The sequence below is a fragment of the Talpa occidentalis genome, unplaced genomic scaffold (genome assembly GCF_014898055.3).
Source record: "Talpa occidentalis isolate TD23 unplaced genomic scaffold, MPIMG_talOcc4v2.1, whole genome shotgun sequence".
NCBI lineage: Eukaryota > Metazoa > Chordata > Mammalia > Eulipotyphla > Talpidae > Talpa > Talpa occidentalis.
Window position 1 is genome coordinate 153,650,735 of NW_026555331.1, and position 25,913 is coordinate 153,676,647.

The following is a 25,913-nucleotide window of genomic DNA, read 5'->3' on the forward strand; positions in this document are numbered from 1 at the left end:
AGAACTAGCGGTTGCAAGCACAGAGCCAGCGACCAGGCCCGGGGTGGGGGGGGGGGTGCGTGGGCATGGTGAGCGGTCAGGGCGGCAACCGGCACCACGGTCGGCCCAGGCAGGCCAGACGCATGTGGCCACTGAATGGTCTCGGAACAGCGATGAAGAGCCCCCGCGTTTTTCAGGTAAATAAACACAGGCTCAGAGAGATCAAGTCAGTGGCCAGGGCCACACAATTAGGAAGCATAAGTGCTGAGACTCGAACCCCAGTCCGTGGGACTAACACCCTGCGCTGCTTGACACTAAGGCACCCGAGCACCTGACAGACGGCACACACCGGCTGTGGCGCTCGGCGCAGGGTGTGAGCAGAGCAGACCAGAGGAGCCGCCCTGCTAAGGACCGGGTCCCCTCTGCACGTCCTGGACAGCCCTGGCTCCTGCCAGAGATTTTCAAGCTGGCTCTTCACTTTACATAAATTAAACTGAATTCCTCAGCAGCAGGAGGCTGTGAGTTAAGGAGAGTGCTGGCAAAGTGCTACAGCAGAGTGCTCGGACAGGTGCCCAGGCCGAGCGGGGACTGGAGAAAGGTCACTGTGGCCTGACTATCCCACGCACAGCCTTCGCAGAGCCAAGCAGAACTGCACCCGCTGCGCTTCATGGGGGCGCGGGTCCTGCAGTGGCCGCCACGGACGCCAAGCGTCCTTCCACATTGGGCGCTGCGACGGCCCGGCCAGAGCAGAACACACAGAAGACATGCAAACGCCCGCCACGGCCAGGAGCGTGGCGCCGCAGGCCAGCGGCACGGGAACGAACGGCAGCTCTGCTCCCCTTGACAAGGCGGTGCGCTCCGGCACCTGGATGGGCCCTGACAGGCGGGCGCCGGCGATCTAACAGAAGCGGCAGGAGCCGGGCCGGGCGGACCGCTCACTGGCAGTGGCCCCGAGCCCACCGCTCCGTCCCTGTCAGGGCGTGCGGGCCACGCGGAGACGTGACACTCGGCACCTGAGCCCTGCAGCTTCCCGCCCGGGCGCCACCTGAGCCTTCCTCTGCCCACGCGCCTGCTCACCTGGCCCTTCGCAGCCAAGGCCCTCCGTGGTCAGGGGGCTTCCCAGAGCCACCTCCCTGGAAATCTACAGCCCTACATTGTAGGGCTGAGAGGACCAGGCTCCTTTCTCGAGCACTAAGGCACAGACTCAGAAAACACGAATAAGACAATCTGATGGATCATTATACTCAGCCTCCTGGAGAAAATCCCGCTACGCAAACTTTGGTGAAAGGGATCACGCTGCACAGCACACACACTAAACTGATGTTCCCTACGAATCGACACCAAAGCTCCCGGCCCCGAAATGACAGAGTGGATGCGTCCTCGCTTGGAGGCGCCGGCACCGGTTACCCGGTGAAGTTCACAGGGGGGACGGGCCGCAGGAGACCCTTGCAGCAAGGGCCTTAAAAGCGCAGAACCTGGCGCTGAGTGTGGCCCTGGCCTCCCGCCAGACCTGTGTCACGGCGCACACTTTGGAAATGGAGATGCCCCAACTCCCCCCACCGAGCTCTCTCTCGGCTCTGCCTCCGTCAACAGGAAGAACATAAACTTGTCTCACCACCCCGGGCTCTGTGCCTCCAACGTGGAGACCCAGCCAGGCCAGCCTCGGAGACCTGGAGAGTGTGGAGAAGGGCCTCCCAATCCCTGCTCGGGGGGAACATGGAGGGGACAACAGTTCTTGGTGAGCCACCCGCGCCCACAGTGAGTATCAGTGATGAATCTTTCACAAAAGGCAAGTAGGAAGCCCAGACTCTCGGCCAGGCCCCCGCACGGGCAGGCGTGCAGCAGGCCAGGGCACGGGCAGGCGTGCAGCAGGCCTTCTCTCCTGAAAGCCGGCATGCTAAGGCTGGGCCTCCCCAGCAAGCAGTGCTCTCTGCGCCCCGCCAGCACACGCAGGGGCTACCCAGGGCAGCGCCATGTGGCAACTGGGAGGGGAAGCAGGCCCCACCCCTGCCACCCACCAGTGCTCAGAACCTTCCGGGTGACCGTCTCCAGCGTGGAAGATGAAGGGAGACGGGACTGCCAAGGAAGCCCGGCTGAAGACCTGCCGGAGGCTGCACCTTGAGGGCTGGGAGCGACGAAGAGGGGGCGCAGGGGCACCGCTGTGCCCACCCACAAGACCACGGACGGGGTCTGACAGAGCGGGGCAAGCAGGAACCAAGATGAAACGACAATCAGCCCGGCGTTGCTCAGCGCCGGAAAATCTGTAAATTATGCAGCAGCCTCTGTGTCACCTGCCCCCACTCGTGACTCTGAAAGGATTTGTTTATTTCAACATTGAAAAAATGGTCTTGGAGTAAAAAAAAAAAAAACATTAAAATATATGGCTGGGGAAGACTTAGAAGCAATTGTAACAAGTGCTTATTTTAACATGCAAAGAATATTTACAAACCACTTTTCTAGGGAAGAGAAGGCCGACCCGACAAGAGCCGCGGGCCAGGCCCAGCACCTGCCCCGCGGGGGGCCTCATGCAGGCCGGGGCTGTGTCTCTGGGTCAGCTCCGGTCCACAGAATTGAGGAGGTGCCCGGCATGAGCAAGCATGTGGTCCCGAGGCTGGGGGAATAGTGTGCGCTTTTTTAAATGATGTGTCTGTGCTAAAATATCAGGTCCCGGGCACACTGTGGCACACCAGGCCATCAGCCGACGGGCCGGTCTGTGCTCACATGCAGGTGTAAGCTGGAGGGGCTCGTGCGCCGGAAGAGCGGGTAGAAGGGGTGGCCAAGCCTGACACCCTCTGAGGATACCCCAGACTGCACCACCAAAGGCCCTCCACACAGTGGGTGCCCCCCTTCTGACAGCCCAGGAGCCCCCACACATCTCCACGCTCGTCAGGAGAAGCACAGGATAGACCGAGGAAGAAGTATTATTTTTAAAGTCACGTCGGATGGAGAGATCCCTTTCTGAAGAAGAGAAAGGATGGCTGGGGGAAGGAACAGGGGTGAGCGTGGGGTTGGCACTGGAGGCGCCAAGGTCAGAATACCAAAGACCCCAGCTTCACCCCTAAGCCTGCCTGCTCTCATGCCCCCAAGAGCTGTCGGTCCTTCCGCTGGTTCTTCGACCCGTGAGGAGCAGCACTCAGCAGACCTGACCTAAAAAGCCGACAAACACAAGGGAGACCAAGAGAAGCCGCCACAGAAGTCACCCCCCAGCCAGCGGGTGAGAGGGCAGCACTGCTTCAAAACCAACAACCACCGTTCCCTGGGCTCCCCAGAACCCAGGCCGCTGGCCCGCAAGGTGAGAAGAGGGTGCCTGGTGGGGGATTCTTGAAAATCGTAACTGACGGCTGAAGTCGATGTGCTGAGATGAAGCTGAGAACGTGCCCAGAGACACAGAGAAAGGCAAGAAAGGGAGGACAGTTCCGGGATCCAGGAGCCAAGAGGCGCCCGGGCGGAGCAGGGGCCAGATCGGCCACCAGGGAGGGCCCCGGCACGGCCGGGAGTTTCCGCTAACAAGGAGCTTGCCGGGGAACCAGAGCCCACCCCCGGGGCCAGAGGCCACAGCAGCAGTGCTGGCCTGGACCGGACCGTCCGGTCGCCCCGGAGCTAGGGAGGCCCCTCAGACCCGGCAGGAGCCAGACACTCACCTCCCCGGGCTGGCACTGGTGGGAGCCGCGCAGGGCGGGCAAGGAAGGGAGAGGCCGAGGAAGAGCCCAGTGGGGAGAAGGCGAGGAGCTGCAGGGGCCCGGCAGGGCAGATGGGGGGACGCAGGCAGCCGGGGTGGAAATGAACAGGCCATGGACCTGGACAGAACAAAAGCGGCAAACCAGACAAGAAAATGACACCCACAGAGTCGAGTGCAGACACAAGCCCCCGGGAGCGGGACAGGTTCCTCCTCGCCATCATGCAGGGAGGCCACAGCGCCCGGGCCCACTCACGGCCATGGGGCCCAGCCCCGGGCAGTGTGGAGGGGCAGCCTCCAGCACCTGTTCTCACCCCCAGCCAAAGGAGAAACGGCCTGAGGGCAGGAAGGGGGCAGGGGAGGCAAGGAGAGGAGCAGTCGTGCTAATGGCCTCTTGCTATTGAGAAATCAAGGCAGAAGCTGGGACGATGAGAACAGAGAAACCAAACCGGAGGGACTACAGCCGCAGAGGAGGGTGGCGGCCTGAGCAGCAGAGACCAACCTCAACTTGACAAACCCTGAAATGGGCCTCACAACAGCATCTGAAGCAGCTCTTCTGGAACCTTCCTTTGGGGAGGCCCCCAGGGGTGAGAAGGGGGAGCTGGGCCTTGCGGCCAGCACCGGGCCTTGCAGGCTCTTTTAAATGGACTTCAGGAAAAACAACCTCGAGGACGCTGAGCACAAGGAAAACAAGGACGCATCCAGCCCGCGTTCCCCACAACACACGGACAGAGCTGGATCGGCTTCGGGAGCCCACACACCCCCAAGTGCCAGGCTCCACAGACAGCTTCAGAGGGTCCAGGCAAGCGGTCAAGGGCAGGGTGGACATCCCCAAGGGGTCTGGCCAGCACTCCACGACAAAAACTAGCCACACATTTAGTTTTCCGCATTTCAAGCACCAAGCCAGAACATTCCTATTCATTCAAGGTGTCTCGACCTTAACACGCACTTCACCATAAATGCGGAAATGGACTCTTTAAAACCTTCTTCTTTAGGATTTATTGGTGTTAGTGGTATACAGGGATCTGATGTCACGTCTAAACTCACTTCAGTTTTCATTCTATCTTCTCCTTTGTACTTTTTACAAGAAACTTTTACAACTAGACTTGCCTTTGTAATTTTTACAAGAAAATAATTTCACTATGTTTTAGTCTGTCAGAACCTGAAAGGGGAAAAGCATGTTCTCAAATTTATACATAACACACAATAGAAAAGAGTAAATTGGCATTTATTACAAGCCAAAACAAAAATTTAGTTAAAACAATGCCTGTTTATACTAAACTACTCAGTCCGCAGCAGGATGGAAGCTACAGGTAAGACCAGCCCCGAGTCTAGGAGACGCAGGTGATTTAACCTGTGGTGGAAGAACTAGGAGCCGTGGCAAAGACGGTTCCAGGAAAATCTTGAGAGCCACTGCTCTTCCCAGATAAAAGGGGTTTTACTTTTGGTAGGGGTGAGAGTCCTGCTGCCGGCTTTCTTTGGTAGGAGAAGGCGGCTGTAACCTAATGGCTCATGGCATCTAATGTTCTCTCTGACAATATTCTACTCCAGAGATAAAAGACTTTCGGGAATTAAGTCTCAGCACTATCAACAGCCACTGCGGCACGAGTTCAAGCCTCGGCCAGGGAGCTGAAGGACAGGGGGCAGCAGACCTCTCCTGTCTCCCCGCTGCTCCCCTCAGCAGTGTGTTCTAGTAGATCCTGCTCCCCACTCTGTCTCTGGTGAATCCGCTCACCCCCTGCACCTCTGGCCTCACCCCAGTTCTCGTATGCATAAGTAAATAAAAACAAATCTTGAAGCCCCCCACCTTCCCATTTTCCGCAGAAGGAGACAAAACGCTACGAGAAACATTTAGAAAGTAATTTACCAAACTCTTCCCCAGTCAAAATACAGGAGGGCTACTGGTTGATTTGACACTTCAGAGAAATTACATTTTTGTTATTAACATGAAGTAAAGAAAAGATGGTCCAATATTGTTTAGTATTATCACCTAACTTAGAAAGCGGGCACACGGGGTCTGGCTGCATCACATTAGTCTTATACTCCTTTTGCATTTTGTCCAGAAGCTAAAACACATCGCAGGAAGCAACGATAACACCAGAATGACTTTATAACAAATATGACACTTTACATCGGGAGCAGCAACTGTTTATTCTGAAATATACATAACAGTAAAAATTCAAATGTATCTTATGAAAATACATTGTTTCCTAACCAAGGGTTGTTCCTTGAAACAGAGCCCAGCTCAGCACCCGACCCCGCCGGGCTCAGCGTCCGGGGTCAGAGAACAGTGGCGCTGCCGTTCCGATCCCGGAGAAAAATAAAGGTTTTTGGTTTTTTTTTGTTGTTGTTGTTGTTGTTTTATGTTTTTTTTTGTTTGTTTGTTTGTTTTTTGAGAGAAACAGGTGTAGTCAATGCTGGGGGTAGCCGTGTTGGACGAGGCAACAGCTCGGGTCTCCCTGAGGACATACGCTGCCCCTCAGGGTCGCTCACGGAGAACACGGATTTATCACTCAAATTCTTTGTCTCTCGGCTTGAACCAAGTTCTCTAGAACACATTAGCTGCGTCATAGTTCGGGCTTTTAAAATTTCTTCTGCTCTAATTAAATCCTAGCAGATTTACGGAAGAGGGATGTCCAAGTGCTGGTCAAGGGACTAAGGGTCTCAGCTACTCATTTTCCTCCCTGATTATAACTGAACAGAAAGCACAGGAAGAGACGCGGTGACAACCGCGCCGGGCGGGAGCGCCGAGGGTCCACGCCGAGGGTCCACGCCGAGGGTCCACGCCGAGGGTCCACGCCGAGGGTCCACGCCGCGACGACGGCTCCAGCCCGCCCCGCTCACGTCGCCGTTAACCGCCCGCGCCTCCTGCCCTCACGAGAGCCAGGCGCCCCCGCGCCCCCGCGCCCCCATCCCGGCGCGGCCGGAAACCCACCTGAGAAACTCAGCGAAGAATCTCCGAACCAAACCCACTCGCGAATCCGGAGCACGACGGCCTCGGGGCTGCGGCTGCCTGCTCACCGCCCGGGCTTCCCTGCGACGGAGGCGCGGCCCGCGGGGCTGGAGCCCGGCAGGCCGGCCCGGGGCCTCGGGGCGCTCGGTCTCGGGGCGCTCGGCCTTTGTTTACTTCCAGCAGCGCCTCCCGCGGGCCTGACCGGCGAGGACCCGCCAGGAAACCGAAACTCGGCGTTTCCGCGCCTCCCCGCCCTGCGGCCCCGCTGCGGGTCACCCCCGGCCGCACCCCGGCGCGAGGGGCTCCGCCGCCGGAGCACCCCCCGCCCCCCCGCCCCCCGCCCCCGCGCCCCGCCGCTGCACCCCGCAGGCCGGGAGGGGGCGGGAGAGGCGCGGCGAGGGAGGAGGCGCGAGGCAGGCACCTGGGAAGGGGGACGGGCGCCCCAGCCAGCCCCGCAGGCCCGGCCCGGGCCGCTCCCGCCCACCGGGCCGCCCGAGCAGAGCAGAGCCGCGGGGAGGCCGCGCGAACAAAGGGGCAGCCCGGCCGGAGGGCGCGCCGGAGCCTTCGCGAAGCCCCCGCGGAGGTCCCGGAGGGAGGTCAGACCCGGCCGGCCCGCAGAACCCGCAGGGCCCCCAGGACCCCCAGAGCCCGCAGAGCCCCCAGAGCCTGCAGAGCCCCCAGGGCCCCCAGGACCCCCAGAGCCCGCAGAGCCCCCAGAGCCTGCAGAGCCCCCAGGGCCCCCAGGACCCCCAGAGCCCGCAGAGCCCCCAGAGCCTGCAGAGCCCCCAAGGCCCGCAGAGCCCCCAGATTCCCCAGAGCCTGCAGAGCCCCCAGGGCCCGCAGAGCCCCCAGAGCCTGCAGAGCCCCCAGGGCCCGCAGAGCCCCCAGATCCCCCAGAGCCTGCAGAGCCCCCAGGGCCCCCAGAGCCCCCAGGGCCCGCAGAGCCCCCAGAGCCCCCAGGGCCCGCAGAGCCCCCAGAGCCCCCAGGGCCCCCACAGCCCCGCAGACCTGACCAGGCCGCAGGAGCTGCCCCGCACCACGAGGAGAGCTTGGTTTTCACAGGTGAGGGAGCTGAAACCAACCCCCCAGCTCGGGACAGGCCGCGGCGGGACAGCGGCCCTCGCGCCTCAGGTGCCAGCAAGCCCGGGCCCCTCCACATCCCTCCGAACGGCCCCGGCCCCGAGGACCAGGACGCTGCTTAGACCCGACTCAGCCGTCCTGGCTACCCAAGAGTCTCTACCTCTGAATCTAGAGTTTGAGGGCGTCGCTGCGGGGAGAGGGCAGTGGGTCCCCAGACGCAGTGGGGTCGGGCAGTGAGAGCTCCCAGCCCCGGGCCCTGGAGCGGCCCCTCTCCAAGCTGCCCAAACCCGCTAGAATTCGGACCAAAGGGCTTGAAGGAGTGACGATCTACAACAGCACCCAGGAGGCAGCCAGCCCTTCCACAAACTGCTGACCGTGGCTACATGGGCAGACTAAGTTGATAAAAAACCAAGCTTGTTGGTCAGAAGAAAAGGAAAAAGTAGAAGTCCACGCTCATAACAAAGTTACTGTCATCCCAAAGAACCGTGAAATTCTAGTTTTAATTTTAGAGAGCTAGTAGCTAGTTACTACTGGTTTTTACTTCCACTGCAATGTAATTGTTTTCAAATATGAATAAAATTCTATGTAAGTTTCAATCCCAACATTTTTTGTTCTAATTCTGTTAAATTTACAAGTCTTAGAAAATGTACATGGAACACAAAGGTTTGGGCCTCCTCGGTGGCGCAGGGAGTTAAGCACCGCACTATGAAGCAATCCGCACGAACTCTGGGCACAAGTTCGAGTTCCATCCCAGGCAGGCCAGAGAGAAACCCACATGGCGCAGCAGACCTCTCCTGTCTTGCCCCCTCAGCAGTGTACTTGGGTCAATCTGCCTGTTCTGTTCCCCGCTCTGTCCCTGGTGAATCCGCTCATCCACCGCATCTCTGGCCTTTATCCCAGCTCTTGTGTACATAAATAAATAAATCATAAAAAAAAAAAAACACTAAAGTTTGCCGATGATGAAAACTCCTCAATAAAGCTTAATAAAAACTGTGTTAGAAACATCATTTCTATTTATCATCCATTAATTAATAGGCTTCCTTCAAAAAATGGTCTTGGTGTTTGTGTCCTTCCACCAAAGCACAAAACTAAGCCACACGATGGCTTATTCTGTCCAACAGACCCTGGCAGCGGCAGTGAGAGCGATCAAGTGCCACCGGCCTAATCATGGCTTCCCCTCAGCCTCTCCCCGTGCCCCTCACACCCCCCAGAACCTCCCCCAAATCCTCAGCACCCCCATAAGTCAGCACAGCCGCTGCAGGGGCAGGGCTGCAGGCCTGAGTGGAAGCCTGGACTCCTCTGCAGCTGCTCAGTATTCAAGGGAGAAAAAACAGTTTAGTGACAGAGAATAAACAAAACCATCCTGCATTTACAGCAGGCGCCGATCTCTGGCTCGCAACGTGTTCAACGGGTGTGCACTAGGGCTATCAAACAGGTAACTTCTCGGTACTTTTGCTGCTGTCAGGGACAGGACATTGCCAGCTCTGGGTTACTCAAGAAACGGGAGTGAAACATGATTGTAACTTAACAAAGTTTCTCCTCCCAGGACTGTGTCCTACTAATGAGACAGAGAACAGGAAAAGAAAATGTTTTGCCTTTCCAGAAAGTCAAAAATCCTAATGCACTGTTCTCATAATCTACAAATATTTTTCTTAATTCTTTCTTATGAAAGAATAAAACCATAATGCCCTAAAAGAAATAAGAGAACCTTAGTGCACAAGAGACAATTTTCTATATAATCAAAGCAGGCAAGGCGCTTTACGCAAATATTTTAGAATTATATTTTATAAGGTTATAAAAATATAACCTTGTATTTTATAAGGTTATAAAAAGAGCTTACACTAACCATATGAAAAACAAATATGAAAAACATTAAGAACACACACCCCCCCCCCCCAGCCAATAATCTATAAACAAAGTAAGATCGGGCAACTCCTAAGAAACACAAATAGTAAAATTCAAGAAGATTCCACTGCCCCACCAACCAAGACCGTGAAACACTGAAACTGAAGTACTGTGTTTCAATTATTCAACTAAGTGTAAGAGAAGTAAATACACCATAAATGACCATGAAAAGTTTTGCTCCGCCATGGAAGATCAGTGAAACTGGCCGACCACACACTGCCGCTGTCACTGAGGCACATACAGCCCCTGCAGGCCGCCGCAGTGTCACATAACACACACCACATGACATACATGCTGAAAAATGTAGCTCATTTGGATTCACTTGTAATACAACAAGAGTCCACATTCAGTAGGCAGTGGCCAAGTGCAGGCCACTGTTCGAAGGCTTTCTGAACATGGAGCCTCTTTTGTTCTGAGTGACTCTGACCGGGGTTTTACTGGCCTTCCGCTTTACAGGTGAGTAAACAGACTAACAGGCAGAGAGCGAGATGCTGAGCCCAGGAAGGGGGCAGCAGAGCCCACGAGCCCCTCACTGCGCATCCAGAAGTCTTAGACACTTCTCTCCTCTAGCCGGTGGCCTTCTGCCTATTGACACCTGTGCTACGGGAGGGCCCGCGATATGGAAGGCCTTGACCCACGACCACGGCAGCACATGAGGCCAAGCACCAGGGAATGGCACTCATGGGGAGGGAGGAGCAGGGGCGACTGGGAATGTTCGTATCTTTATTCCATGGAATGTTATGCACCCTTCAAAAATGTGATGATTGACAACTTGGACATTTTCTTGTCCATGTTAACTGGGCGCGTGGGCTACCGGAGTCTCTCCCTCAAGAATACAAAGAAAACAAAATGTGCACGGGGGAAAAGCAGGCGGGAAGGGGAGCGGGACGAGAACATAACAAACAGCCTGGGGCCACGCATGTGGCAGGGAGAAGTCTGCACCTCCCTTGCTCCATGTTCTAATTTTCTGCAAAAAAAATACAGTTTTAACTAAAATGTAAGTGACTGAAATAACAGATTTCTACAATTAGAAATCCACAGATTAGATGATGGCAGCACAAGAAATTCAGGCTGAAATTGAAAGACAATAATGTTTTGACATGTTTTAGTAAGTAGGATAATCCAGTTATAGTTAGAATTTTTTCTAAAGTTCTGTGAGAACATCTCCCCAGCCAGGCTGATTTTAAACTCAGCAAAGGTTCACTGAAGCTCCAATCAGCACCATCCTCTCACCAGATTCCCAAACACTGGGCAAGGCCAGGCCTCTACCCGACCACTGGTGCTTCCTGACCCAGGGAGGGGGAGGGGCAGCGATGGAGCAGGACCCACAGGAGGGGTGGGGGGCGAGAGGTGACACTGCCCCAACAGATCAGTCACGTGGTGCGCAGGCAGTGAGCACCTGAACGTGTTTCTTAACCTGAAGTGACCCCTCAGCCTTCGCCCAGCATCATGGCACACAGCCACACCTGCTGGATCCTAGGCCTGTCCCCAAAACAGCTCCAGGGCCCCCCACTTGGCGCCAGGATCCCCACCCAGCACCCAGCCCTGCTGCCCACAGAGAACGGAGAGCAGCCAGCGGGCTCCGGGAGAGGAGCCTCCAGGGGGAGGGGGTGCAAGAGGCCGCCGAGGCCTGTGTGGCCCAGACAAAGGGAAAATAAAGGCAGAGGGACGAGGCCAGGGCAGCGGGGCACCGACTCCTGACACACCAGCGACTTCAAAGGGACACAGGCACTGCGGTCTGGCCCCAGCTTCACCACCTAAAATCCAAATCCAACAAAAATATTAACGCAAGACCATGGAAACCCTCGCTGCGTGTTTACTGGGAACAGGAGGCTGAAGCCTCCCTCACCACCGACAAGAAGGGCACCCTAGGGGGCAGGCTCCCCGCAGGCACCCTGAATCAGGGGAGCAGGTCCCTGCCTTGACACAGGGGCCGGCACTATTATCTGAAGTCATGGACGTGCACCCTGGGGTAAATCAGGGCAGTTAGGTTCATGCTGGAGGACTTCACCCACCTCACCCACGTTCGAGGTATGTCCTGGGCACAGCTCCTGCCCAGTGGCTTCCTCTGAGAGAGCAGATATGACGCCCCACTCACCCCCTGAACTGCCCTCAAGGCCCCGCCCGTCTGCCCGGCCATCCCCTTCCTGGGGGCCCCCGGGGGGAAGACAAGACCCCCCACTCTGGGTGCTGCAAACCTCCTCACAGCTTCCGCTGGCCTCAGGGGGCCACGCCACCTTCCCCTTCAATGACACACTGTGTATCCCGCCTCAGGTGCGCAGGTGGTCGCGGGCAGAGAGTGAGGAGACCCTACAGGGCCTGTAGTCCCCGGGTTTGCACCCACCCCACTCCATGGCCCCACCCCACTGTCTGTCCCAGGTCAGCCAGGCCGTTGTCCTCTTAATCCTCCTGCTTAATCCCAGGCTACTTAATGCCAACAATGAGCAGACAAAGCGCTCACTGTGTGCCCAGCACCACCCTGTGCGCTGGACACACGCGAGCTGCTTTCATTTCCACGGCAACACCCCAGAGCCGCCACCGTGGCACCGGCAAGTCATCGCACACTGTTCTGTGTGGACACTGCACAGCTTCTCCAAGGGAGATGCAGCCACTTGTGGGAACTCCACCTGCCCTCCCAGGTAACCCTCACCTGAGTTGGAGAAGGAACAGTGGCTGGCAGGAGCCAGCCCAGCGCACAGCCTCGGAGTGGGCGCCGCGTCCAGGCTAGGGCCTGCTCTGGGGTGTGCATTAAGCAACTGATCAGTTAAAAGAGATCAGGCCTTGCTGGTGGTGCGGGGGTTAGTCTCAGCGCTGCCAAGCTGTTGTGCATGAGTTTGATCCCCGGCCAGGGAGCTGACCCACATGGAGCAGCAGACCTCTCCTGTCTCACCCACTGCTCCCTTCAGTGCGGATTTCAGTAGATCCGCCTGTTCTGTTCCCCACTCTGTCTCTGGTGAGTCCTCTCATCCTCCCGCGCCTCTGGCCTGTACCCCAGCTCTTGTATAAAAATAAATAAATCTTAAAAAAAAAAGTGACTTGTTTGGATGTAGAAGATCCCGAACAAACTACAAAAACACCTGAAGGTCCTGAAGAACCTCCAAAGGCAGTAAGACCAGGGTGTGAGTTTAGCAGGACAAGCGTGTCACGCAAGGTGGAAACACCAATCCAACCCAGGGGTCAAGCCCCCACGCTCCCCGCCTTAGGCAGGAGCCTGATAAAGTCAGCCCCACCAGCCACATGCAATGCATTGCTACAGACATGCAAAAATATTACTGAAATCCAGAAAACAATTCCATTAACAACATCAAAAGGAATTAAATTCCTAAGGAATAAATGTGCCCCCCTCACCGGCTGCCCCTCCCGGTCCCTCTTAGGAACAAAATTGACCGAAAAAAGACCACAAGGCCTGTATATTGAAGTTTATCAAATGATGCCTGAGGAAATGAAAGACCAGAGGAAGAGACACGTGATTTCCTGCATTGGGAGAGGCGGGAGCAGTTACCCAAACCTGCTCCAGAGATTCACGGAATCCCTACCCAAAAATCTCAAACATTCTTTGGTAGGAACTGGCCAGCTGATCCTGAAATCTATATAGAAAACATAAAAGACTGAACAGGCAAAGGAACTTGCGGGGGAAGCCGGGGGATCATACTGCCTGATGGGAGGACGAAGCCCCAAGTCCGGGGCACAGTGTCCTGCGATCTGGCCGGCCCCGGGCCCAGGGGCTCCCCGCGATGCGGAGCGGGGCCAGGCGGGGGTCGTGGGCTCTGGCATGGGCCGGGCAGTGGCACCCGCCCACAGAAGCACAAGCGGAGTCGCCTCCAGGGGCACGGGCCGCCCAGCACAGCCGGCCGCGGCCTGACACCGCCTTGCCTGGAGAAGCGAGCCCGGGAGGTGGGGCGCAGGGGGCTCAGACCTCACCCAGGCTAGAGAACCCCACGTTAGGGCCTCCCTGGCGGCGCAGCGGGTGAGCGCAGCCTGTGGAGCTATCTCCAGCCACTGTAGCACGAGTTCAATCCTGGGCCAGGGGCTACCCACACGGCGCGGCAGACCTCCTGTCTCCCCACTGCTCCCTCAGCGTGTACTCCAGTCCGTCTGCCTGTTCTGCTCCCCACTGCTGCCTCTGGTGAACCCACACCTCTGGCCTGTACCCCAGCTCTCGTATAAATAAATAAATCTTTAAAAAAAAAAAAAAAAGAAAGCCCCACTTAGAAGACCCCGCATTTCCAACCCCGCCATAAACGCGAGAAGAGCAAGGGCGGCGGGAGCAACACCCGCCTCGAACGGGTCCACGGCCCGCACCGGAGGGCGGCTTCAGGCGGCCGGGAGCACCCGCGCCCCGGAAGAGCGAGTGGAGTGGAGGTCTGGGGCTTCGGGGGAGGGGGGGGGGAGGGCGCAGGGCCAAGCATGACTCCGCTTGTGCTTCAGGGGCACTCGCGTGGGTGGCCTCTGTGCCTTTCTCCCCATTTTGCAATGAACCTCAAATTGCCCCCACAGGTCAAGTCTGACAGACACAAAAAGAACACCTATGAGTCAAAAATAAGACACAAAACCTCCCAAAATGGGGGACAGATTTGATACCTCGCCAGCAAAGATACAGACAGAAGTGATAAACAGTGGGAAGGGTGCTCAACATCACAAGCGCTCCGGAAATGCAAATTTAAATTTAGCAGAGGTGTCAAGCCCCCCCCCAGGCTGACCGGGGGCAGCAGGCCGGGCCAGGGGCTGCCCAGCTGTAAAAAGGCGGGGGCACTGTGGGAAAGTTCAGAAGCTTCTCCAAAAGCCAGACATACTGACCACGCAGCGGCCGCGACACCCAGGTGTCTCCCCAGAAAACGGAAAGCGCCTTCCACACAGACTGTCAACGCCGTTCACAGCATTAAGGAGGCCAAAGGCCGGAAATGACCCCAATGTCCATCACTAGCTCCTGGTGATGCAGAGCGGTGGAGGCAGTTGGGGGTGCTCCTCCTGGACACCCCCTGGCTCAGGGCCCTGGCTGCTGTGGTGAGAGCCAGGGCGGCACCAGGTGCCCCCACCAGTGCCCAGGAGCCATGGAGAGAGAGCAAGCTCAGCGGTCAGGCTTGCCACAGATGCCCAACGTCCGAACCTGTAAACCAAGGACATTGGGATCGAACTTCGGGGTTCCTTCTGGTCCCAGAGCGGGGAACTGGACGATGAAAGCTGGCAAATGTGATTAAACACGCAGAAAGCATGAGGTTAAATCCGTTTGGGTCCCTGGGTTAATCCGGGCCACGTGACAAACTGGCACAGACGCCTCCAAACGCCTTCTGGGCACCGTCCGCTCTTCTGTGGTGCCCACCAGGAGCTCCCAACTGCCACGCAAACTCCAGGTCCCTGACTTGCTTCCTGTCCTCATGTAATCACCCACTTCACAGGAGCTTCTTTTTCTTTCTTTCAAGAGTTCTTGAGCATTTTTCAACTTCGCTGAGGTGTAACTGACAAAACTAAGGCACGCGAGGCTCCCTGACCACAGACCCCCACGCGGCTCATCCACCAATGTGCCACCTTCTCGGTCTTTTTCTTTGGTGAGAACTTTCAGGCTCTGTCCTCTGGGCAAATTTCAGCTCCACGCTGCAGCATCGCCCCTGCGGCCAGGGCCACCCTCCGCACCCCCATGCTGACCTCGCTGAGCTGAACGCTGGGCTGGGGCTGCTTAAAAAGCAGAGACCAGGCTCAGACACAGCTGGGCGCGGGCGCTGCCAGGCCAGCCGGGGCACAGGGTCCACTCCTCCTCCCTAGGAGAGCCTGTCCCCGCCCCACAACGGGCTCGGGTGCTCGCCATTTTTAACTCACCCACTGGAGCTATCACTCCTGCTTCCTCCGCTGCGCCCGCCCCGGGGCAGGCCTGAGGTTCCTGTCGCAGCTGCACTGCCTGGGGGAGGCTGTAGCCGGGTCAACTTTGACTCTGCTTTCTCCAGCGCACAGCCCACTCAGTGACATCTTCCCTGACGCCAATCGAGAACGAAGAGGCAAAGCGGCCCGCTTGAAGATACCTTGATTGCTTTAAAAACTTACTTTGAGAAAAGACAGATTTAAGTCGCTTTTAATCATGAACATCACACAGCAGCAATGTCTGGTTGCTTCCCTGCCTTCCTGAGGGTGAGAGGAAAGGAGCGTGGGGTCCAGCAGAGAGGGCAAGCCGAGCCCCAGGCTCTGTCGTCCGCAGCCTCACGAACACACCCTGTCAGTGTGCTGTGGCCCAGCAGTGCACACATGGCCACAGTCAGCTACGGGTTAAAAAGAAATATTCCCAAATCAAGCCTGTGAGTTTGTGGGCTGAAATGCTGCCCCCCCCCCGGGGGTGTTCATCGGCGCCCTTCACCACCTACTCCAGCTCTCCTTCCAGACACAGGCCTGCACATCCCCCGCGCCTGAACCAGGCGCTGGGTGGAGGACACATTTTGGAAACGCAGCTCCGCGGGTGCTTCTGGAGCCTTCTGTAGTTGGCACAGCGCCACACACTCCACCTGGGTCTCTCTGGCCTTGGCAGCTGGGGAGGGGCTGAGACGGGTCTCCCTGAGCCTGGGTGTGGACACGGCAGAGCAGAGCTCAGGCCGGCTGGTGGCCGGAACCAGCCTCCCCTCGCACACTTGAGGCTCCATCACACCTGCGGGGCCAGCGGCCTCTGCACACCCCGCCCCCGGTCTGGAGGACGCCCTGCGCACAGTAAGGCCTCGGGTCACTCTGGAGCCTTCTAAAGAGGGAGTGTACTCCTGATGTTCTTAAAGAAAAAAAAATCACCACCCGGCGGTGAACAGAATCATCAGATATTTGCAATGAAAAGACCCTGAAGCCTGAAGCAACTGCACCTACCAAGGGGTCAGGTGCGGGAGGGCAGGACACAGACGGGGCATGACCCCCACCCCCCGCCCTCAATGCTGAAGCCAAACACCGCAGTTCAAGTCCAACAGAACCGTAGCCTGCGGTTACTGGCCCCCTGGCCCTCCTGGCAGCCCAACGCGGCCACTCTCGCCCACAAGAAAGCCGAAGCCACCGGGGACTCTCAAGGCGGCGGCAGCTCCTGTGCGTCCCTCTGCAGCCAGGAGCAGTGAGTCAACGCCTAGCCCCCCAGCTCCACTGGGGGAGCTGCTACTGGCAGCAGTTTTGCAGGGAGGAGGCGCACGCCTGGCCTGTTCTGCCTCCGCCTCCTCCAAGACTGCAAGGCCGGCTCTGGCGGCCACGGGGGAGGCCGAGTGCCAAGGCCAGGCCCTAGAAAGGCCGGGCTGTGAGACACCAGGTAGTGGCCTCTTAGACAAGCCGCCGTTAGTCTCGGGCTTTCTGTCACATAAAGACAAGCCTAATTGGACCCAGGAGCACAGTGTTCTGAACAGGATTCCTGGCTGTCTGCGTAAGTCAAAAAGGGAGAATCGTACCTTTTCCAGGGTTGATGTTCACAATTATTTATCTTCCCACTACACGTTTCCTAACTATAGTCCAAGCTACGCGGAGACTGTTTTTTTTAAGTACCATGTAGATCCCCCAGTAGTAAAAATCCATCTCTGTTTCAAAATGCCTCAGAGACAGAAGCAGAGCAGAGGGTGTCTACACCAGCGCAGCCCTCGCACCCTCGCGCCCCGCTGCACAGCCGGCCGGCACGCTCTCTGACAGAGACCCCCTGTGCGTGCGTCATGTGCGGTGGGGCCCAGCCGGCTGCCTCCTCTGCTGCTTCTCCTGGTGGTCACTCTGCGGCCACACTCACCGGCCACCGGCTGGGACACTAAGAAGCGAGGAGTCTCTTTTCATGGAGTCTGACCTTGCAGGGCAACGTAGGGCTCCTACCTGGGCCTAGGTGGAAGCCGCAGGCTTCGGAGCTCCAGGCCCAAAGCACCACCATTGTCTGTGCCGCACTGGACTGGCTCAGGCGCATCGCGGAGCTAGGCAGGGTGCCCTGGCGCTGACCACCTTGTCCCCTCGACCTGCTGTACAGGCTACCACCCCGAGCTCGGCCTCTCGCTGCAATCTCCCTGGAGCTCAGGCCCCTGTAAAGTGAGGGGTGACACTAAATCTTGGAACTCTCATTCTCAGCACCGAACTCTGAAGAGTCTCGCCACAGGAACCAAGCCAGGCAGACCTCGGGGATAAGAGCCTCGCGATAAAGAAGATCACTATTCCTTACCCTGCCCCATAGTGTTCTCTCTTATGCAACTGGGTGCTGACCGCACGTGCGTGGGGGTCGCCCCGAGCCCCAGCCCGGAAGGGCCTTCTCTTCTAGGCCCCTGGAAAAGCCAGACGCCAGAACCAAACCGCAGCACCTCCCTGCGCCCGCCGGCTGCCTTCTCATGCGCGGGCCGTGTGGAGGCGGGAGGGTCCAAAGTGACCCAGAATAAGAAACATAAGAAATTATTTTCAAGCCACTTAACAAGAAGCCACACAGGGAGAGACCTGCTGATAACCCGAGGCCAGCAGCGGCATGAAAAGTTCACTATGACAACACTCACGTCTGGGGAATGAAAAAAATTTTAGTGATTGTATGACAGCGTGGCCACCGCCCTGCCCCGGGGCCTGCCTCGGGGGCCTCTGGTGAAACTCATAACAAGACAGATCCCGCAGGCAGATCCGCTGACCTGGCTTTGCAGGGATCTGTTCAGAGAGAAGCCTTTACAGTCCCCCCCACCCCCCAAGCCGTCACTAACGTATCGGTGTGAGCCCTGGCGTTTCTAGAGCCTGGCATCTCGTCACACATCTGTCATCGCCCCTTCTCTGATACCAGGCTCACGCTTGATCCACGACCGTCGAGGACAGCGGCAGTGACAATACCAGCCAGTCCTGGGGAGTGCACCGGACGCTGTCCCACACTCGTGAACTCTCAGCGCCTCCACCATGCTGCTGCGCCCACCGAGACGGGCGTCGGGGCAGGCAGTGAAGCAGCTTCCGGAGGTCAAACAATTAAAAAGTATAAGACAATGGGACTCTGTGGGGCTATCAAGCTATCCTCAGCCTCTGCAGCACGAGTTCAATCCCCAGCCAGGGAGCTACCCACACGGCGCAGCAGACCTCCTGTCTCCCCGCTGCTCCCCTCAGCAGTGGATTTCAGTGGATCTGCCTGTTCTGCTCCCCGCTCTGTCTCTGGGGAATCCTCTCACTCTCTGCACCTCTGGCCTGTAACCCAACTCTTGTATAAATAAATAAATAAAAAGAAATCGTTTTTAAAAAAGTAGTAGATGGAAACCAGATTTGAGTCTGGTGATCTTGGATCCCAAACCTGCAATGTTTCCAGAACTCGGTTTTCTCGTTTATTTAAGAAGATTCTGGTTTGAAATTTCTGGCCTTTTAAAACTCACACAGAGGCACAAACAAGTCCAGCCCCCCCCACCCCCAGCCTGGTGTCTGCCGGGCACCCCACGTCACTACTCGGGTCTGTGTGCCTTTCTCCAGCACAGGGTCAGCACCGCTGATTTGCAACTCGGGAAGTTTCTCCTCCAGACAACAAACGTGTCACAGACACCTGCCCACATCAGTGGCCACGGCGCTACCTCTCTGCCCTGATAAAAACCAAGAAAGCCACTCAGGGATATTTTGCTCTTGTTAGTTTTTCTCCAGTGATTTTCTACTTTTTTCTGTTGCCAGGAGCACTTGTACCAGGAAACTATTCTGGTTCCCTTCTCATTTTTACAGGCCTCCTTGATCTCTTTTCAGTCCTCATGAGGTACGGAAGCATCCTACTATTTCCACATGTTCTCAAGGATTCTAGGCAAGCCCCGTGTTAACCACCTGTCCTAAGCTAGCTAAACCCTGGGCCTCGACCCCAAATACCTAGACTCCCAGGCATTTCGAACTTCTTTTTTTTTTTTTATTTATTTATTCATACAAACACTGGGTACAGTCAGAAGCGCGGGAGGGTGAGAGAATTCACCAGAGCCAGAGCGGGGAGCAGAGCGGGCAGAAGGACCGAAGGACACTGCTGAGGGGAGCGGCGGGCGGCAGGAGAGGTCTGCGCGCCATGTGGGACCCTCACCCGGTGGCCGGGGATCGAACCAGCACTGCAGAGGCTGCAGGCAGCTTCACAACCCAGCGCTCAATGGCTGCACTACCCGGGAGGCCCCATTTCGAACTTCTTGACATATAAGCCAGAAACTTCAAAATGTCTCCTCCATGCTGCCCGAATGCTCTCGTCCATTCTCCCCGTCTCCTCTGCCTGGATCACCCTACGCCACCGCTACTGCACCAGCCTGTCCCCTGGCCTCTAGGACGCCTCTGTCAGTGGGGCAGCTTCTCTAGGCATGCACCGTGCGCACCTGAGCCTCTGCATTCAAAAGTAGAAAATCCTACGCTGGACACAAAGCACTCTTGTCCAGGAAAACTGCAAATCTGTTTTTTAAATCTTTAACTTAAAACATAAAATAGGGCCTCCCTGGCAAGGGGTTAAGTCTCAGCACTGTGAAGGTGTCCACAGCCACTTGAGCACCAGTTTGATTCCAGACCAGGGAGCTGACCCACAGGGCGCAGCAGACTTCTCCTGTCTCCCCACTGCTCCCTCAGCAGTGTGTTTCAGCAGATCTGCCTGTTCTGCTCCCCACTCTGTCTCTGGGGAGTCCTCTCGCCCCCGCACCTCTGGCCTGCACCCCAGCTCTTGTAAGCATAAATAAAATCTTAAAAAAAAAAAGCATGAAATAAAATCACCTGGGCATAAAGCAGATTAAACCTGGACCACAGGTGGGGTCTGGCACAGTGCTTTGGAGCCTAATTAACTGAAACTGTTTAAAATTCAAAAGATTTTACATAAAAATTCCAAGTTTCCAGGGCCTCCCCTGGTAACACAGCGGTTGAGCGCTGGGTTGCGAGGCTGCCGGCGAGGGTCCCACAAAAAACATAAAAAAATAAAAAATAAATCCAAGTTTCCAGAAACATCTCACAGTGTCCTGTGGCGACCATCCTGTCCTGGGAAGGAGCCTGAAAGACTCCCGGGGGAGTTGAGGGGGGGGCGGGGGGGGGAATTCCTCACCAGGATGCCCCCCCATTTGGGGTCTTCAGTGTCAGCTGTCATTCTGTATCACTCACGGGTCCAAACCCCCAGCAGTGCAGAGACCGTCACTGCCAGCCCCAAGCCCACCTTCTGCCTCTTTTCCAGTCACACCCCAGCAGGGCCTTGGACGGCCTTCCCCAGAGTCCATTCACCACCACCCCGGACACGCCCTCACCTCCTCTCACTCAACACACTCACAGGATCCATCTGTTTCTACCTCAAGTTCCGCTTCCTCTCAATCTCTGAGGACCCCTGGGCCACAGGCACCTCCCTCCACAGCTGACTGGGCCCCCAGCTCTTACGTGCTCTTTGAATAACATGTACCAAGTGAAGACGGAAAAGCCACAGGAGAGCATTCCTCAGGCTGCTTAAGCAGTTTCAGTACCTGCGCCTAGTAGGTGCTTACTGTTACCACAAGATAAATTGCAATAGCCCAGTCAAACCCGTTTCCTATTTTTTACAGGAGGCTTTTTCTGGAGAAAGTGCAAAAAGAGCTGTGTCATTGCTGCTCCTCTTGCTGCTCCTCTTAACTCGCGTTAAGTCCTTCAAATTCTGCAAAGAGAGACACTGACACTTCCAATTAAAATTCAAGGCTGGTCTTTCTGCTAAAGCGTCCCACTAACCACAGCATACATTTCCATGCAGGCCGTCACAAAAGAGAAAAAAAGAAATCATCCTGTTTCGCTCCAGAACTTCTGCAACTTGCACTGTAAAGTTCTAAAACTAGTCACGAGCACAAACAAGAAGAAAATTCTAAAGGAAGCAGGGATTAATCAGCTTGTTGAAATTTTAAAAAATGGGCCAAAGCAATTTCTTTTAAAAGGGAAACAAACATACATGCTGAAAAGCTTTTCCACACAGCAGCTAAAAATTACGTTCACTTCCAATATCTCATCGATTAAAAACTACATCAGATCACAGAGAGGGCGCCTGGCACCCCCCACCAGGCTCAACCACAGAGCAGCCAAAGTTCCCCATAAACCGGCCCTTCTAGTTCCCTCCTCTGGAAGGTGCATGAGGTTTCCTGGAAGCGACTAAGGGTAAAGGTGAGCCGTTCACAGCCCAGAGGAAAACTGACTGCGGCCTGGGGGATAATGTGCATTTCTCGGCCTGGGGGATAATGTGCATTTCTCTGCCAAAGGGTGTCTTTGCCCCCCAGCAAGCTGTCCACAGCCAGGCTTGCTGGGATGGGCGGGGACACAGGAGGGTGTGTTGACCTATTATTCTCAGAATGGGAAGATAGATTGTTGATTCTTATAAACTTACACGGACATCCGGGTCTGCCAAATTTACATATTAATAAGCAATATGCTGAATATAAAATTGTGCAGGAGGCTAGAAATATCATCTCAAAAACACACAATTCACATGAATAAGCTCAACAGGACAACAGCGAGCTCCCAAGAGCTCAGGTGAGAGAACCACCTTGTAACCTGTAAGAAGGCTCCCATCCCAGGACCAGCTTCTCCAGTAAATTAAAACATTTCAGGGCCTCCCTGGTGGCTCAAGGGGTTAACCACCGCACTATGAAGCAGTCCACAGTCTCTACCGCACGAGTTCGATCCCTGGCTGGCCAGGGAGAGACCCACGGGCGAGGCAGACCTCTCCTGTCTTGCCTGCTGCTCCCCTCAGCAGTGTCTTTGGTCCGTCTGCCTGTTCTGATCCCCACTCTGTCTCTGGTGGATCCTCTCACGCCCCCACCTCTGGCCTGTACCCCAGCTCTTGTATGCATAAATAAATCTTAAAAAGAAAAAACAAAAAAACACATTCCAGGGCCCACTAAGTGCCAGAGGCCAGTAATTATCAAAAATTTCCATTCATCTAATTTCCTGAAACATAGAAAATTACGAATATTACGAAGTTTTATTGTCTCGAAAAACGCGAATAATGGAGAAATCTCCGAAAGCTACATGAACGCTTTTTTATTAAGCTGAATTATAACGCGGTGAGTGTGTTAGCCCTCATATCCAGGTCCGAGCTATAAAAATGAGAAACTGTTGGGAGGTGCCTACAAACGCGGGCCAGCACCAGTCACCCACTGCGGAGTCCTTTTTTGCCCATCCTGTGTGACATCACTGGCTGTGCCTAAATTTTCTACAATATCGCTCGAGGTGACTTTCTAATAACAGCCGTTGCCCTCCAAAACGAAAGAAATTCCGGGTATAGAGTTTATTTGAAAAAGGTTAGTAATCATAGGGCCTCAGAAATCCTATCCCCACCACCTGCTGCTTCTGCGCAACCCGCCTCACCTGGCCCCAGCCCCAACATCAACTCTGTGGACTGTATTTTTCCTCGACGTCCCCACTGAACACGCGAGTGCACGTTCTCAGAAGGGAAAAACAAGATCGGAGCTTCAGGAAGTGTCCTTAATATTAACAGAAAAACAAGCAACGTTAATGGGAAAACAGCCACACGGCCGGCACCTGCCCCCTCTGATCACCTCTCCAGGGAGGCCTGGGGCGGGTAACCGGGTCACCCGCCGTCCTCGCTGCTCCCGACTTCAGACCACAGACCGCCGCCGACTTCACGGCTCCGCCGCCCTGCACACAACGTTCCTATTTATTTGCCGGCTTTCCAAACGCTGCCTCTAAGATGAGCAGCTGCGGTACAAGATTCCTGATTTCTGGTAGCATCCACAAGTGCGAGCACCAGTTAATGTAAACCCGGGAGCCACACAGCCTGCGCCTTTTAAACATCATGAAACTCAAGATGTATTGGTGCGAAACAAGAAAACGCTTCGGTTGTTTACCTAAAGCGCAGAACTTGAAGCTCAGAAAAGCCCAGCCGGCAGGGCAGGCCTCCTGTCCGAACCCGGACGCGCAAGTGCGCTTCCCAGAGCCGGCGTCAGAGGCCCCTTCTCCAGAAGGACCCGCGCCCGTCCAGCCGCAGCGCCCACTTAAACACTCCGACGTCCCGCGGCTCACAAAGACCGTCCGTCGTCAGCTCCCGTCAGCTCCGCCGCGAGGATCCGCAGGCCGCGCACCGGGGCAGCGACAATCTCATTTGCATTTGCTACACATCGGTTTCACTTTCGCGGCCTCCCCCACCCGGGGTCCTCCCGCCGCATCCCCGGGCCCCGCGGAGGCCCCCGCGCCCCGTCACGTGCTTCCGACGCCCCCGGAGACCCCGTCCCTCCGCGGACACGCCTGGTTGTGGGGCTCCCCCGCGAGTCTGGAACCCCCAGGGCGGCCCGGACTTACGCTGCCGCGAGGGCCGCCGCGGCCATTTCAAATCTGCGCGAAGCCCCCGGGGGGCTCCGAACCGGCGCGGGGCGCGGGGCCCGCACGGCGAGGCCGGCGTCGGCTGCTCGGGCTCCTCGGGGGCCGCCTTTCCCCGCGCTCGGGCTCCGAGCGACGCCTTCAGGGGCGCGCGGGGGCCCGGCCGCCTCCTTCCGGCGTAGCCGGGGCGCCGTCGGGGCCTGCGGGGCGCGGGCCGGGGCGCGGGGCCGGCGGCCGGGGCGCTCGGGGGCGGCGGCGCGCGCTCCACGGGGCGAAAATGGGAAGCGCGGCCCGCGGCCCTAATATGGCTCATCGGCGCGGCCCGCAGGGACGCCTGGCCGTGCGGCTCGAAGTTCCCCAAACTCCGCCTCCGCGCGCGGGGGCAGGGGCCGCACCTGGCCGGGCCGGGGTGCGCCCGCTCGCCGCCCCGGGGCGCGCGGGCCCGGCCTCCCCGCGGCGCGCCCGGCCCTGCGGCCGGCCCGGAACACGGAGGCGCGCAGGCCGCGCGGGCTCGCCGCCCGGGCACCGGCAGCCCGGCGAGGGGGGCGCCCGCCCCGCGCGCCCGGCCCTCCGGGGGCCCCGCGCGCCCCGAGCCGGCCCCGCACGCCGCCCGCGGGAGGGCGCGCCCGGCCCCGCGCGGGATGAGTAAGCAGGACGCCCGCGCTCCCGGCCCGGCGCCCCCCCGCGCCCCGTCGGGCGGACGCCCCGCGCGGGGCCCGAACTTCCCGCACGCGGCCGCGGCAGCGCGACGGCCGGGGCGGCGCCGGGCGCGGGGCGCGGGGGAGGGGCGCGGGGACCTGCTCCGACACCCCGGCCCGGCCCGGCGGCCGCCGAGTTGCAGGGGCGCCCGCGCCCCCGCGGGGCCCCGCGCCCGCCCGCCCGCCCGGCGCCGCCTCCCCCCGGCGGGCGCTTTGACAGCTCGGCCGGCGTCCCGGGCCGGCGGCGCGGCCGCGGGGCTCCCCAGCGCGCAGGGCCAGCGCGGGGCCGGGAGCGCCCGGACGGCCGGCGGCGGCGGGGGGCGGCGGGCCCGGCTCAAAAGTAAAGTGCGGGCGCGGGGCCGGGCGGGCCGGGCCGGGCGGGCCGGGCCGGGCGGGTCGGCGCGCGGGGCCGGCGGGCGCCCCACCCCCACCGCGGCGCGGGGCGCGGGGCGCGGGGGGCGCGGGCGCGGGGGCGGCGCGGTGACAGCTCCGGGCCGCGCGGCGCTGGCGCCCGGCCTGGCTCCGCCGCCCCAACTTACTTCTTTCTGGCTCTCGGGAAAGGGGAAGCGCCATCTTTGCGCGGCCGGCCCCGAGGTCTTTTGTCTGCGGCGGCGGGGCTCGGGGCCGGGGCGCCCGGCTCCTCCGGGGGGGGCGGCGGCGGCTGCGGCTGCTCCGCGCTCCGGTCCTGCTCCGCCGACATCCTAGGCGCCGGGCGGGCGCATGGGGCCCGCGCCGCCTCCGGGGGGCTCGTCCCGCCGCCGCCGCCGAGGCCGCGGCCGCCGCTGCTGCTGGGGCTCGGGCTCCGCGGCTCAGCGCCTCGCATCGCCCGGCGCCGCGGGGGCCGCCGCCGGGGCCGGGAGAGGCGGCAACATGGAGCGGCCGGACACGCACTCACTCGGCGGCGCGCTCGCGGGCGGGCGGCGGGGGCGGGGGGCGCGGGCGGGCGGCGGGCGGGGCGCGCGGAGGGCGGGGCGCGGGCGCGGCGGGCGGGGGCGCGGGCGGGGCGCGGGGCGGGGGCGCGGGGGGAGGCCCGGCCCGCGGCGCGGGGGGGCGGGGGCGGGGGGGCCGCTGGGGCGGGGGGGGCGGGGGGCCGCTGGGGCGGCGGGGTGCGAGGAAACACCGGGCCGGGGCCGCGGGGCGCGACGGGGCGAGACGGGGGTGCGGGGGCTGCGGGGCGAGGCGGGGGCCGCGGGGCGAGGCGGGGGCCGCGGGGCGAGGCGGGGGGCCGCGGGGCGAGACGGGGGGCCGCGGGAGGCCGCGGGGCGAGACGGGGGCCGCGGGGGGCCGCGGGGCGAGGCGGGGGAGCGGGGGCGTCGGCGAAGTTTTGACAGCTGGGCCGGGGGGGCCGGGGCCCCGCGCGGCGCCCCCGCCCTGGCGCCCCCGGGCCCCCGCGCACACACGCCCACACGCGCGGCCGCCG

General features: G+C 58.8%; 1 protein-coding gene across 9 annotated transcripts in view; it reads right to left on the minus strand.

Moving 5' to 3' along the window:
- The window catches only part of KMT2C (lysine methyltransferase 2C), a 181,217-nt gene extending 156,024 nt beyond the window's left edge, over positions 1–25,193 (minus strand). For 8 of the 9 annotated variants that reach the window (XM_037516187.2, XM_037516195.2, XM_037516170.2 and 5 more), the window contains exon 1: positions 25,033–25,193. In XM_037516187.2, coding sequence (XP_037372084.1) covers positions 25,033–25,193 — 161 coding nt within the window. Of the gene's footprint in view, positions 1–23,777; positions 23,812–25,032 lie in introns of those variants that run through there. The other variant, XM_054692780.1, reaches the window with a different exon arrangement.
- Positions 25,194–25,913: the final 720 nt, after the last annotated feature.